Source organism: Bufo gargarizans, chromosome 4 (genome assembly GCF_014858855.1).
Source record: "Bufo gargarizans isolate SCDJY-AF-19 chromosome 4, ASM1485885v1, whole genome shotgun sequence".
In the NCBI taxonomy this organism is placed as follows: Eukaryota; Metazoa; Chordata; class Amphibia; order Anura; family Bufonidae; genus Bufo; species Bufo gargarizans.
In genome coordinates this window covers 332,882,899-332,898,782 of record NC_058083.1, presented here as the reverse complement: position 1 = coordinate 332,898,782, position 15,884 = coordinate 332,882,899, and the positions used below count along the sequence as shown (strand labels likewise).

Genomic DNA, 15,884 nt, shown 5'->3' with positions numbered 1-15,884 from the left:
ACACAAGCACACCTACCTTCAAGGTCTGCTTGTGGGCTTAGCAGGGCAGGGAAAGAGGTCAGGGATAAGCTAGGAGGTGACCCTTCCTCTGTCTCTCGGCCAGAGCCTGGTTGGTGTGTTATCTTTTGTACAGAGTGCAAGTGCAAGTTACATGAACTCTACTATAATCATTGCACAAAAATACCATGAGGACAAATAAACCCAAAAAGTGATTATAGGGGTTCCCCTGGCTTTTCTGGAAATCCCAGACCCTGTGCAGGAAAGATTACTTACTTCATCATTGTGCCCCTGATGCCACCGTCTCCTCTGTTTTTGGACTGGCTGTAGGCTCTTCTGCCCCGATCCTGACCAGATTTGTCCCTGAGTCTTCCTGATCAGCTGCATAATGTACCCCCTGCAGCGGGGATGGCGGCATAGGGGGCACAATGGAGGAGTAAGTACAGAGGAAAAGATCTTTCTTCCACAGGGTTTGAAGATCCTTTAAGGATCTGTGTACATTGCATTCAAGCCTACTGTCAAATGTGTATGTCCAGTGGTGTCACCCATGGAGCGAAAACCGTACACTGCGTAATATGCCAATGCATTCTGGCCAGACAGAGACCAAAGAGAGGCACAATTTGGTGGACCTAAGGTTACAGAAATTATCTGCACCTAACCCGAAAATGGGGCGTGCTTTGCCAGAAAGGGGCATGGCCTAAGTTGCACTTTTTGCATTAGCTTTGTGCCACAGTTTTGGCATAAAAGTCTGGTGCAGCTCTTGGTGGTCTAATTGTACGCCATCTGTAGGATTAGTAAATCTGCCCCAGTGTGCACTTAGCCTTACTCAAGTTGCTAGTCTTGAGGTTTATGTAATGCTGGACTCGAATGCTGTGGAGTCAGAGACAAAGCTAGTTTTGGGTGGAGTCGATAGAAATGTACCGACTCCGAATCTAGCTTAAATTTTTTTATCTGTTATTAATTATGTGTAATTCATTTATTAATTTTCATATAAATTTAGAATGTTAGTCCCTTATACTAGGTACAGTATCTTCATGTTGCTTGAAGGCCCTTAGTTACAATGCCTGGACCTGTGTTGCACATGCTCAGTAGTGAAGACCAGAGGAGAACGTTCAGTACTGGGCATGTCTGCAGTCATCTCATCTACTAGACAGGACAGGAGGACAGTATTGGGGTTGTCTGGGAATAAGTAACTTTTCTCAATCCGCATTTTTCACATTTCAGGAATGTCAGAAATTGTGTTCCAATAAATATGGTTATTGGCCATTGATGAAGGAATCAGAGTCAGGACTTTGGCTTACAGACTCCACAGCCCTGCTGGACTCTCTGGTCCTGTTGTAGCCCAGTCTTGGCTACTATACTTCTTGGCTCTCTGGTCCGGTTGTAGCCCAGTCTTGGCTACTCTGCTTCTTGGCTCTCTGGTCTGGTTGTAGCCCAGTCTTGGCTACTCTGCTTCTTTGCTCTCTGGTCCTTTTGTAGCCCAGTCTTGGCTACTATGCTTCTTGGCTCTCTGGTCCGGTTGTAGCCCAGTCTTGGCTACTCTGCTTCTTGGCTCTCTGGTCCGGTTGTAGCCCAGTCTTGGCTACTCTGCTTCTTGGCTCTCTGGTCTGGTTGTAGCCCAGTCTTGGCTACTATGCTTCTTGGCTCTCTGGTCCTGTTGTAACCCAGTCTTGGCTACTCTGCTTCTTGGCTCTCTGGTCCTATTGTAGCCCGACCTTGGCTACTATGCTTCTTGGCTCTCTAGTCCTATTGTAGTCCAGTCTTGGCAACTCTGCTTCTTGGCTCTCTGGTCCTATTGTAGTCCAGTCTTGGCTACTCTGCTTCTTGGCTCTCTGGTCCTGTTGTAGCCCAGTCTTGGCTACTCTGTTTCTTGGTTTAGGCTCATTTTTCCAGATGTGCATCTCGAGAATAACACTGCAAGTACCAAATGTGTTAATATAAAAACTATGGGGGACATTTATGAAGACTGGCCATTTAGATGCTGGTCTTCGTCCCTCCTGTACTGATGGATTATCCGCCTATGTTATGTAGAGGCACTGGCCTCTACATAGATTAGGCAGACTTTACAATGTTGAAAAATCACTGGCCCATTTTAATGATGGATGATGATCTGTCCAAAGCCATTTCCCCCTTCCCACAAATAACTTACCGTAGGGGCAGGAGTCTGAGAGATAGACTCGTGCATAGCCACTACACCGGCGTTAAGAAGGAGGGCACATGGCTTGACAGACAACCAAAAGGGGTTTTTAGATGCGGGACCTGTAAGGCCTGTAAATTTATATGTACCTCTAAAACAATCACTTGCTCGATGACTAATTTTGTCCATACCATCGGCACCTTTGCTAACTGCAAAACACGGGGGGTTGTGTACATTTGCCAGTGTTCCTGCCCCAAGGACTATATTGGCAAAACATACAGAGAACTTAGACGCAGAGTATGTGAACATTTGAATGATATAGCCAAAAAAAAGGACACCTCCATAGCCAATCATGTCAACGATCAACATGGAGGTGATCCTGGTTCCATCAAGTTCTCTGTACTCGAGGTCGTTCCCCTCCCCCCGAGGGGAGGTGACTGGGACCGGAGGATACTCCAAAAGGAGTCCGAGTGGATTTATCGCTTCCGATCCCAGTCACCGGGAGGCCTAAACGAACGGCTGACATATACATGTTTTATTTGACAATGCCACAATACACGGCCCATTATTCTTTCTTTGTCTCTGAATTAGTCCCATCCTCCGCTCTTTTGGATATCTGTAACTATGTCCCCTTCCACCATGCGGGTGCGGGAAGCACCATTACTTTAGTAGTGACACATATTATTGTCACCATATCTTTGCCCCATCTACATATATTCCAGTCATATATTGTTGGATTATGTAGGAGGTGGAGTAAAATATTTCTGTCATTTCAGTTGGCTGACTCCTCCTATTCCTTTGTATGAGGGCTCAATAGGAAGACATATATATGGGTATATAAAAAACTTCCTGGGGAGGTCTTTTGTCCTTGGCCTATAAATAGTGGGGGCCAGGATTGGCTGTTCACAAAGTTTTAATATTATATATACATCTAAACCCTTTATCTGAGCCTTGACGATCTCCCAGGCTGTCTGGCCGCACTTCCGGGTCCGATGCGTTCCAACATGCGTTCCAAATACCGGAAGTGACGTATCGCATCACTGCTATGCGTTCCACCAACCGGAAGTTCATTTTCTCGGCGTCCGGAAGTGTCACCACACGCCGGCGCTTAAATTCTGGATACAGCCAGCCCCACCTGAGCCCTCTAGCCTCCTATACCCTGGATGCATCTTCTCCAAGGGCCCCCCTCTGACCGGTGAGCACTTTTTTTCTCTGACATGGTGAGAGGTATTTATTTGTCCTCCACCATGTAACCTATATCTGATTTATTGTGTCTTTACCCACAGGTAATGTCTCCCTTGACAGAGGTTGCTCATCATCGTTATTAGAACTTAACAGGTTATATATATTACATAGGAGCTAAGTATCATTTTACGTTATCTGTTTATTTTTGCTGTTCCCTACGTTCACATCACCCCCTGATGAGCTGCCATCTGCAGCTGAAACGCGTTGGGGTTGTTTTATTGTCTACACATGATTTCATCTATATATGTGTGTTTTTTTGTTTTTTCCCTGGATTTATTTGCTTTCAATCCAGGTCTTCCAGTAGGGCCTTTTTAGGGCAATAAAGAGACTTAGGTATGGGGACAGGGTGTCTCCACCATCAGGGGACAACCCTGGGCACAGGATCTTAGATCTTGAGGGTCATCTAGGGAAAGAATATTTTCCCATCCATCTACCCACCACCCCCATTCTCTTTTTTACCAAGTCGGCACTTTATTGACCGTATGTCAGAATCTATTCCCTTTCTATAAGAGGAGTCTTTGTCCCAATGTATATATCATAGTCGGGATATCACTTGGAGCAAACCTCCTTTTGCTCTATAACCCAGTTGAATAATAAAGGTATCGTTTTAAATTTAAGCACGTTAAATTCTATATTCTTTAAGACTTTACAATGTGTTTCCTTGCTGACCCGCCGTTTTCCCCGCAACGCTCCCCCTTTAAAAGTGGCATATATCTGTTTGTAAATGACCGTCTATGCCCTGGAAGTACTGTATATTCTACTATGTTCAGATAACTGAGGCATATGCAGGTTTATCTCAGCCCCCCATGTAAACAGTACAGTCAATGAGTAGTTTCACAAAATGAACATTCACTTCCTGAGATTCAGCAGATGGCAGAGCAGATGGTGATGTACCCCATACACGGAGCACCACTGGATTATGTGCACACTGTGTACAATACAAAATATGCTTACAGTATGTTTATAGTATTAACTGCATTAACTAGTATTGAAGATTTATAGTATTGTTGATGCTGAGTACGTTTCCTGGTATGGTGACTAGTCTGATACTATGGGCATAGACATGTCAAATTTTCATTATTTTCCCTGATTCACACATTACACCACTATTCGAATTGTCCAGATGCTTTAAAGTAATACTCTTCCTGACAAATACTATTGCATTTACGGATACATTTGATAAAATGGGTAGAGATGTAGATCCAATTTCTTTTTTAGTGTAAGTAACTATTTTTTATTTTATCTTGGAAAATGTCTGTTGACCAATATTAAAGGGGTCTTCCAGATAGGCCATCACTAGCTGATCTGCACTCTAGTGCTGCTCCTATTGAAGTCAGTGTGCGCAGCATTGTGTACTAAAAGATTGATGGAGCTCTGTAATTCTGGTGCCAACCTCAGTGGACAGAGCTACACCGGAACTGCAGATTAGCGGGGGTGCAGGGTGGTGGACCCACCCCGATCAGCTAGTGATGGTCTGTCTTGAGGATAGGCCATCCCTTTGTAATGCCCAGGCAACCCCTTTAACATACCTGATTCCTCTTACAGATACTGACAAGCTACCAAACAGCAATGCGGGACAAGACGTGGTACTTCAGCTGCCAGTTGATTGGGTTATACTGGATGGGCGTGAAAGCAGTGATGACCATGCCATCATTCGATATGAGTGGACTCTGCTTCAAGGGGACCCTTTAGTAGAAATTAAGGTATTATGACTTAGATTATTACGCTACCTATGTCTTTCTTTTCAGATAAGTATATACAGTATATAATTTTTTACAAATTCACATTTCAGTATCCTTCCATCTAATTTAACACATTGGGGCATACTGTGTAAGATTAGAGGAAAGATAGACTAGACAGTCTAGAGACACTCCCAATGTATCACAGTGGCTGATGCCACTGTAGATAATAACCTTTTTACATCTCTAGACTGTGTAGTCTAAGTTTATATCACCTATATGGTGGCTTTCTTTGCCCCAGAATTTTGTGCATGGTGTTGAATTTCCTTGCGCTTCGTGTTAACGAATCAGTTTTTCCTAAAATGACGGCTGCACGTGTTAAGGCTACTTTCACACTAGTGGCACGGACCTCCGGCAGGCTGTTCCGTCGGATGAACAGCCTGCCGGAGGTCCGTGCCGCTGGTGTGAAAGTAGCCTTACAAAGCGAAAGTAAGAAGCCCGGGAACGCGAGATCACGCATAATGCCGTGCAGCCAGCCAATACGTAGATGCCATCCCTTGTGATGTCACAGCCCTATAAAACCTTTTAACCCTTTGCGGTCTCCGCCATTGTCCTGTGAGCGGAGCATAGCGAGAGACGTGACAAGCGATCATGCACTAGGGACAGTGTTGCTGAAAATGATTAATGGAAGAATAATGGAGAGGGAGAGATTTATGCTGCATCAGTTTAATGTATTTATTCTTACATCAGCCTAAACTAAGATATGTAATTCAATACCAATGAGATGGACGCCTTTATTATTTCAGTGCCAGGTTGCCAACAAACTGCATTTCTTAGGGGGGCCAGGTCTTTATGATGATCATCCTCATCTTATGCTGGCTTTACTTCTTCCAAATAATCCTTCATGTCTTAGAAAAGTCGACAAGATGCAGAGAGAGGAGGAGCTGGATGTTGCTGATGACATATTCTCATCTATATTACGGTAGATGATGTGGAAAAGGAGGAAAAGCAGATGGCAGTAGAAGGGCTCCCACCTGTAAGGCAGGAGTGCGCTGGAGGTGGAAAAGTTGCCAGAGCTGATTAATATTCTGTGTTTACTGTCAAATAACCTGCAGGGGATTGCAGGCAAGAACAGCAATAATGTGCATATTGTGCCCCCAATCTAACCAGCCAAACCCCATACCAGCAACAGCCCCTGTTTAAAGGTGCAGTAAATGTGCCACACAGCCATTAACAATGAAGACTGAGTACACAATGCAGTCTTAATTATTAAATGAAAGGCAGCTGTGGGCTAATTGTCCGTGAGGTTCTGCGCCGCAGCATGGCCGCAACCTGCCTGCAGCACAGCCGCTCCATGTGGCCGTACCCTAAGGCAGAGTGGCCTGGGTATCCCTGATTTATAGCGAGTCATGACAGATTGATTTGGAATGAATCAAATTTCTTGGCGAACTTTGTCGAAATTGCCGAATGATATTTTTCAAAACGACGCTCATCTCTAATTCTCATGATGCTATGTTGTGCCATTCTTCTCTTATTCCTACTGCAAGTTTATGAATAACGCAGGACTAGGTGTTACCAGCTGGGGGGGTGTCCCTGCACATTGTCCCACTGTCCAATCAGTGCTGCCAGTTTCAGACTGTGCAGGGACACACCCCTCAACTGGTAACACCCAGCTGTACATTTATTAATATACTTCTAGTAGGATAAATAGAAGAATGTGACATCATAGAGTCATAAGAATAGATGCTCCAGAATTATTACATGGGGAATGCAAATAGCTACTAAAATAGGCATGTAAGGGGGGGGTAACGGGTCTTCTTAAAGCCATGGCCACTTTGTCACTTAGCCACATCCCTTTCCCGCAGTGCTATTCTAACTTATTGAGCGAGGAGCAAAAAGTGTCTAAGACCTGTAATAAATGTGGTGCATGGCGTGTGGGCTCGATTTGAGCCAGAGTCCTGGGGCATTTTCACCAGTAATTCCTCCCCACTGTCTTGACTGCACCCATCACAGCTTGAACATACAGCAGAAACAATGGAAGTTACCTAGTGTTCAGATAACCTGGGTGGTTCACAGCAATCCCAATTCTTTTCCAGGGCCACAAAAATTCCAGTTCCCGAACTGAAGAGAGAGAGAGCGACAACCATTACTGGCATCCATTGAAGAGCACATATGGGTTGTCAGACTGCTTCTGACAGACTTGGATGGTCCAGTATATAATACATTCCCCTTTTCTTTCTAAATTACAGATAGTAAGAGCCTGTATTCCATTCTAACTATGCATATATTAAGTAACTGTATTGGAAACACGGCCTGAATCTATGTTGAGAACTAACTGAAAAACGTGCAGCCGCCAAAATATCCAATTTCCATTGAACATGTGAACAAAGAAGCTTCAGATGAAAATGTACGAAGTGAACCATAGAGATCAGAGTGGCCATACAATGGCCCCTTGTGCGGTACCTGGGAATGTTGTCTATATGGTATCAGATACCGTACCTTGCCTTGGAAAATATGTGCAGACCAAATAGAATAGCTGTCACAGCACAGTAGTAGTACATTGGATCCTCTAAACCCTTGCTGGATAGCACCCTCTTCATGCAGACTGAGAGGTTGTTGCCCCCGCCTCTGTATTAGCATCCATGAAATACAATTGTTTAACTGCTTCTCTTGACCCTTAAATTCTTGGAATTGTGGGCTGATGAACTGGGGCAAAGCATGTGTGATGACTTCCAGTATGTCATAGAGGATTCAGGATAGACATTACACTCATATTGGGATTATTATGTAGACTTGGCTTGCCAGGATAGCTTCGTACCTACAGTACAGACCAAAAGTTTGGACACACCTTCTCATTCAAAGAGTTTTCTTTATTTTCATGACTATGAAAATTGTAGATTCACACTGAAGGCATCAATACTATGAATTAACACATGTGGAATTATATACATAACAAAAAAGTGTGAAACAACTGAAAATATGTCATATTCTAGGTTCTTCAAAGTAGCCACCTTTTACTTTGTGATCACAGGAAAACAACCTGTTATAAAACGTAGCCTTTAATCTAATATACAAATAAAATAACAAACTCCCACAAACAAATATAGAAAAGGAACAAAAAAGAAAGAAGAAAAAATTTCCTCCCATAACTATGTACTTTTGGTTGCACTATGGTTAAATAAATATAGTCTGCCCTCGGATGTGTCCCCCATTTCATTTACACTGTATTTAGTAGTGGACTCGAGTGGTAGATATATTGGCGCAATTGATTATCTATAATGTGTCTTTATTGGGAGCAGATGACCGGCGCATCCATACTGAGTATTATGATGAGGTTTCTCTCATCCCACCGGATTGGATGGCGATCGCGTCAGCAAGGGGTGTGCCGTATACATCCAGTCACTGTTCACCTGAGCCGGTCTATCCACGTGACTGTAGGCCATCGACAGCGTCATCAGGTACGGCCTTGACTCCGGCTGATGACGCGATGCAACAAGTGTTAGGCCATGTCATCAAACCGCTACAGGTGACGTCATCATGGACGGCCCGGACTGAGGCTGTGGATGATGCGTCACCAGCACTTGAGCACGCCCATCTAGGAGGGCAGCTGTCAAACAGCGCAGCATCAGAATCACGCCCATTATGGGTGTTACCAATTGCCCTACATTGTAAATCCACGCCCATATTGGGCCTGTTACAGAGATAGGTTCAATGGAGCCGGCCCCACCCACTGGGGAGGGAGAGCGGGTTATTTAAACTTGACAACTGACCCTGCATATTGACCTCACACACAGGACCAGTGAGGCTCCATTACCTGTGAGTCCTCTATAAACCTGGAAACCTCTTTCATCTACAACAGGCTGGTCATAGCGGCTTGATCTGGCTAACATTGTGTATCTCTTGTTTGCTCCCAATAGTATGCACACGGGCTACGGCTTAAGCGGCAGTGGGTGCACCGCTAATCCCACGGACAGTCCGGAGCCGGCCTGGCAGCGTCCAGACACGCAAGTAGCATCTGATTACTTGTTCATTATCTAATGTGTCATTACACGTGTATGGTGTCCCTGGAAGTCTCCACTCCTACTATCCACACTGGGATTACATACCTATATTTGGTTTGTTTATCCCTGTGGGAGTCTAAACTCTATAGGGCCACTTTTTCACGTATTGCACTCCCAGAATAATCTGGACATGATATGCTATGGGATGGTCGCTTTTTTTCTGCGGGCTTTGCATCCAACCCGTTATAGCTTGAATGATTGAATTTATTAGGTTATCAAAACCAACTGAACTATGTCATCATAATTGAGGGCTCGGCCTATTGCTTCGCCACTTCTCAATGATTACTGATGCCTAAAAATAACACTGTACTAGAATATGTCCCCTGAGGAACCCGGCAATCAATTAGGGTGAAACGCGTTGGGACTTTGGCACCTGACTATACGCCACCAATCTAGGAGGCAGTTCTCTGGTGCCAACTTTGTATATATAAAACACACCCGTATGTACAAATGTGTACGGCAGTTTTCTTGTGTGTGAACATCACACATTAATATATATTTTTGACTTTGATGATATATATGACTATAGATAATCACACCTGTGGTTGTCTCAGTATCTTCCATGACGTAATTCTTTGAGCAGTTATCCGCCCGTAGACGCAGCATCCACGAGCAAGGGCGGTTTAATGCTCCGTATACTGTAACATCTAATATCTTTTTCTTTCGTTCTGTATACCTAGCGTAGGCCCCCATCAGGGACTCACCAACGTTTTAGGGTCAATCCAGGACCCACTAGGAGGTTCCAGAACACGGGATCGTCCTTGTCAGGACGGTAGTCCCGTTCACAGGCAGGGGTACTGAGTCTAGGGCTAGACTCAGGGACAGACCATCATCCACGACTGTCCACCCTGTTCATTATTGACTCATGCCATTGAGCGTTACAGCATTATCCCTCATGTCGTCATGGTGATATTTTTTTCTTCTTTCTTTTTTGTTCCTTTTCTATATTTGTTTGTGGGAGTTTGTTATTTTATTTGTATATTAGATTAAAGGCTACGTTTTATAACAGGTTGTTTTCCTGTGATCACATTAATATACACTGATACCAACCTCTGACGGGATATTGTCTTAGCTGTGAATCACCTTTTGCTTTGATTACTGCTTTGCACACTCTTGGCATTCTCTTGATGAGCTTCAAGAGGTAGTCACCTGAAATGGTCTTCCAACAGTCTTGAAGGCGTTCCCAGAGATCCTTAGCACTTGTTGGCCCTTTTGCCTTCACTCTGCGTTCCAGCTCACCCCAAACCATCTCGATTGGGTTCAGGTCCGGTGACTGTGGAGGCCAGGTCATCTGGCGCAGCACCCCATCACTCTCCTTCATGGTAAAATAGCCCTTACACAGCCTAGAGGTGTGTTTGGGGTCATTGTCCTGTTGAAAAATAAATGATGGTCCAACTAAACGCAAACCGGATGGAATAACATGCCGCTGCAAGATGCTGTGGTAGCCATGCTGGTTCAGTATGCCTTCAATTTTGAATAAATCCCCAACAGTGTCACCAGCAAAGCACCCCCACACCATCACACCTCCTCCATGCTTCAAGGTGGGAACCAGGCATGTAGAGTCCATCCGTTCACCTTTTCTGCGTCGCACAAAGACACGGTGGTTGGAACCAAAGATCTCAAATTTGGACTCATCAGACCAAAGCACAGATTTCCACTGGTCTAATGTCCATTCCTTGTGTTCTTTAGCCAAAACAAGTCTCTTCTGCTTGTTGCCTGTCCTTAGCAGTGGTTTCCTAGCAGATATTCTACCATGAAGGCCTAATTCACACAGTCTCCTCCTAACAGTTGTTCTAGAGATGTGTCTGCTGCTAGAACTCTGTGTGGCATTGACCTGGTCTCTAATCTGAGCTGCTGTTAACCTGCGATTTCTGAGGCTGGTGACTCAGATGAACTTATCCTCCGCAGCAGAGGTGACTCTTGGTCTTCCTTTCCTGGGGCGGTCCGCATGTGAGACAGTTTCTTTGTAGCGCTTGATGGTTTTTGTGACTGCATTTGGGGACACTTTCAAAGTTTTCCCAATTTTTCGGACTGACTGACCTTCATTTCTTAAAGTAATGATGGCCACTCGTTTTTCCTTACTTCGCTGCTTTTTTCTTGCCATAATACAAATTCTAACAGTCTATTCAGTAGGACTATCAGATGTGTATCCACCTGATTTCTCCACAACGCAACTGATGGTCCCAACCCCATTTATAAGGCAAGAAATCCCACTTATTAAACCTGACAGGGCACACCTGTGAAGTGAAAACCATTTCAGGTGACTACCTCTTGAAGCTCATCAAGAGAATGCCAAGAGTGTGCAAACCAGTAATCAAAGCAAAAGATGGCTACTTTGAAGAACCTAGAATATTACATATTTTCGGTTGTTTCACACTTTTTTGTTATGTATATAATTCCACATGTGTTAATTCATAGTTTTGATGCCTTCAGTGTGAATCTACAATTTTCATAGTCATGAAAATAAAGAAAACTCTTTGAATGAGAAGGTGTGTCCAAACTTTTGGTCTGTACTGTACCTGTTCCTCCTGGTGTGCTCCTAGGGACTGCCTTACGTTCAGTACTGTGCTCCTAGGCCTTCATCCCCTTTCTCTTTTTTCACCTGCACCTCTTTCTCCTCCCTCCCCCGCAGCTTTTTTCTTTCTTATTCCAGCCCTGTTGGTTGAATGTCTCCAGCCCTGGGAGTCAGACACCCGCCAATGAGGGTTCACACTTCAGTTAGGCCTCTTTCAGACGGGCGAGATTTCCGCGCAGGTGTGATGCGTGAGGTGAGCGCATTACACCCGCACTGAATCCGGACCCATTCCTTTCTATGGGGCTGTGCAGATGAGCGGTGATTTTCACGCATCACTTGTGTGTTGCGTGAAAATCGCAGCATGCTCCTCTTTGTGCGTTTTCCACGCAACGCAGGCCCCATAGAAGTGAATGGGGCTGCATGAAAATTGCAAGCAAGGTTTCTAGGAGACGATCGGGATGGGGACCCGATCATTATTATTTTCCCTTATAATAATTATAATAATTCTTAATACAGAATGCATAGTACAATAGGGCTGGAGGGGTTAAAAAAAACAAAAAAATTATTTAACTCACCTTAACCCACTTGTTCGCGCAGCCCGGCTTCTCTTCTGTCTTCATCTTTGCTGAGCAGTAGGAAAAGGACCTGTGGTGACGTCACTACGCTCATCACATGGTCCGTCACATGATCCATCACTATGGTAAAAGATCATGTGATGAGCGCAGTGACGTCATCAAAGGTCCTATTCCTCTAAGAAGAAGACAGAAGAGAACCCGGGCTGCGCGAACAAGTGGATTAAGGTGAGTTAAATTATTTTTTATTTTCTTAACCCCTCCAGCCCTATTGTACTATGCATTCTGTTTTAAGAATGCTATTATTTTCCCTTATAACCATGTTATAAGGGAAAATAATACATTCTACACAACACCTAACCCAAACCGGAACTTCTGTAAAGAAGTTTGGATTTGGGTACCAAACATGCCGATTTTTCTCACGCGCGTGCAAAACGCATTACAATGTTTTGCACTCGCGCAGAAAAATCGCGCATTTTACCACAACACACCCGCATCTTATCCGGGCCAAAAACATGACACCTGCGTGAAAGAGGCCTTATTTGGCCAGTTATTTCCATCAGTTATTGTGAGCCAAAACCAGTAGTGAAGCCTCCTCAGAGATGAGGTGTAATGGAAAGATCTGCACCTGTTCTGTGCTTTTCACTTGCACCTGGTTTTTGCTCACAATGAGGGTTCATGCACACAAATGTATTTTTGTCCGCGGGTCAGATGTGGACCCATTCACAAAAGGTTCAGACAGCACACTGTGCGCTATCCACATCATTATGTTAGTTCCGCAGCCCCGTATAAAATTAGAACATGTTCTATTCTTGTCTGTTTTACAGACAAGGTTAGGACTGTTCTATTAGGGGCTGGAAGTTCTGTTCTGCAAAATGCGGAATGCACGCGGCCACTATCAGTGCTTTGTGGCTCCGCAATTTGCGGACCGCAAAATGGCAACAGCCGTGTGCATGAGCCCTAACTGATGAAAATAACTGATCAAATAACTGAAGTGTTCGGCCTTATCTAGTGATGGCCCATCAGTTAGCAAAAGCTGAAGAACCCCTTTTAAGAGAAACTATAATCTCCCCTGACTTTTCTATTTTATTCCCCCAAACATAATAATATTGGAGCTTTTTTTTCTTGGTAATCTGTATTGCACCTTCTAAATATTTTAATAAATAATAGCTGGGTGTTACATGCAAACAATAGAGCGGAGAAATGGGGATCATTCTAAATTAAAGTGGTATTATACCTACTATAAATGGAAAAATAGAAGCTCTTTGCGCACATTTTTGATCAAACGTGTGTCGGGCCCATCTACCAGGCGTCAAGGTGGCTTCTGCAGATGGATACCTAAGGCCTCTTTCACACGGGCGTCATGTTTTTTGCCCGGATAAGAGGCGGGTGCGTTGCGGGAAAATGCGCGATTTTTCCACGCGAGTGCAAAACATTGTAATGCGTTTTGCACTCGCGTGAGAAAAATCGCGCATGTTTGGTACCCAGACCCGAACTTCTTCACAGAAGTTCGGGCTTGGGATTGATGTTCTGAAGATTGTATTATTTTCCCTTATAACATGGTTATAAGGGAAAATAATAGCATTCTGACTACAGAATGCTTAGTATAATAGTGCTGGAAGGGTTAAAAATAATAAAAAAGTTAACTCACCTTCTCCTCTTGTTAGCGTAGATCCCGGTCTGTTCTTTAGCTGTGGACTGAATGACCTGAGGTGACGTCAGATCACATGCTCCAATCACATGGTCCATCACCATGGTGATAGAGCATGTGATCTGACGTCATCAAAGGTCCTTTAGCCACAGCTAAAGAACAGACCGGCATCTACGCTAACAAGAGGAGAAGGTGAGTTAACTTTTTTATTATTTTTAACCCTTCCAGCACTATTATACTAAGCATTCTGTATTCAGAATGCTATTATTTTCCCTTATAACCATGGTGATGGAGCATGTGATCTGACATCACCACAGGTCCTTTAGCCCACAGCTAAAGAACAGACCAGCATCTACGCGAACAAGAGGAGAAGGTGAGTTAACTTTTTTATTATTTTTAACCCTTCCAGCACTATTATACTAAGCATTCTGTATTCAGAATGCTATTATTTTCCCTTATAACCATGTTATAAGGGAAAATAATACAGTGAATAGACTGTCACCTAGAACCCATGCGTGAAAATCGCACCGCATCCGCACTTGCTTGCGGATGCATGCGATTTTCACGCAACCCCATTCATTTCTATAGGGCCTGCGTTACGTGAAAAACGCACAAAGAGGAGCATGCTGCGATTTTCACGCAACGCATAAGTGATGCGTGAAAATCACCGCTCGTGTGCACAGCCCCATAGAAATGAATGGGTCAGGATTCAGTGCGGATGCAATGCATTCACCGCACGCATCGCACCCGCACGGAAAACTCGCCCGTGTGAAAGGGGCCTAAGGCTGCGTTCACACGGGCGAGATTTCCGCGCGGCGTGAACGCATAGCACCCGCACTGAATCCTGACCCATTCATTTCAATGGGGCTGTGCACATGAGCATTTTTTTTCATGCATCACTTCTGCAATGCTTTAAAATCGCAGCATGTTCTATATTCTGCGTTTTTCACGCACCCCTGGCTCCATAGAAGTAAATGGGGCTGCGTTAATAACGCATTGCATCTGCAAGCAAGTGCGGATGCAATGCGTTTTTCACTGATGGTTGCTAGGAGATGTTGTTTGTAAACCTTCAGTTTTTTATCACGCGCGTGAAAAACGCATCAAAACGCATTGCATCCGCGCAGAAAAAACTGAACAACTAAACGCAATTGCAGCCAAAACTGACTGAACTTGCTTGCAAAATGGTACGAGTTTAACTGAACGCACCCTGAACGCATCCGGACCAAATCTGTCACGCTCGTGTGAACTCAGCCTAAGGCCTCTTTCACACTACAGTATTTTGCGTTCCGTATACGGTCCGTTTTTTGCGTTCCGTATACGGTCCGTATACGGAACCATTCATTTCAATGGTTCCGCAAAAAAACGGAATGTGTTCCGTATGCATTCCGTTTCCGTATTTCCGTTTTTCCGTTCCGTTGAAAAGATAGAACATGTCCTATATTTGGCCGCAAATCACAGTCCGTGGCTCCATTCAAGTCAATGGGTCCGCAAAAAAAACGGAACACATACGGAAATGCATCCGTATGTCTTCCGTATCCGTTCCGTTTTTTGCGGAAGCATCTATTGAAAATGTTATGCCCAGCCCAATTTTTAATATGAAATTACTGTATACTGTATTTGCCATACGGAAAAACGGAACGGAACAACGGAACGGAAACGGAACCACAACGGAAGCAAAAAACGGAACAACGGATCCGTGAAAAACGGAACGCAAAACACTGAATTCAACATACTGTAGTGTGAAAGAGGCCTAACACTAATATACCGCCTCTCATGGACTTACCTAAGCCTACATTTTCAGGGCAAAAAATGTGCGCAAAGAGCTTCTATTTTTCCATTTATAGTAGGTATAATACCACTTTAATTTAGAATGATCCCCATTTCTCAGCTCTATTGTTTGTATGTGAAATGTTGTGCAGCCATTTTTTTATCAGCCATGTTTGCTTGCTGGATATGCACCTGTGACTATGTATATGAATGTGCTGGGGTAAATTTTCTTATAGTAATAAAAATGAAATATTCACCCT

The 15,884-nt window shown here is 44.1% G+C and overlaps 1 protein-coding gene across 1 annotated transcript in view; it reads left to right on the top strand.

Moving 5' to 3' along the window:
* The window catches only part of LRP11 (LDL receptor related protein 11), a 43,187-nt gene that overhangs the window by 1,487 nt on the left and 25,816 nt on the right, over positions 1-15,884 (top strand). The window contains exon 2 of the mRNA XM_044290828.1: positions 4,925-5,082. Within this exon, the coding sequence (XP_044146763.1) occupies positions 4,925-5,082 (158 nt within the window). The remainder of the gene's footprint in view (positions 1-4,924; positions 5,083-15,884) is intronic.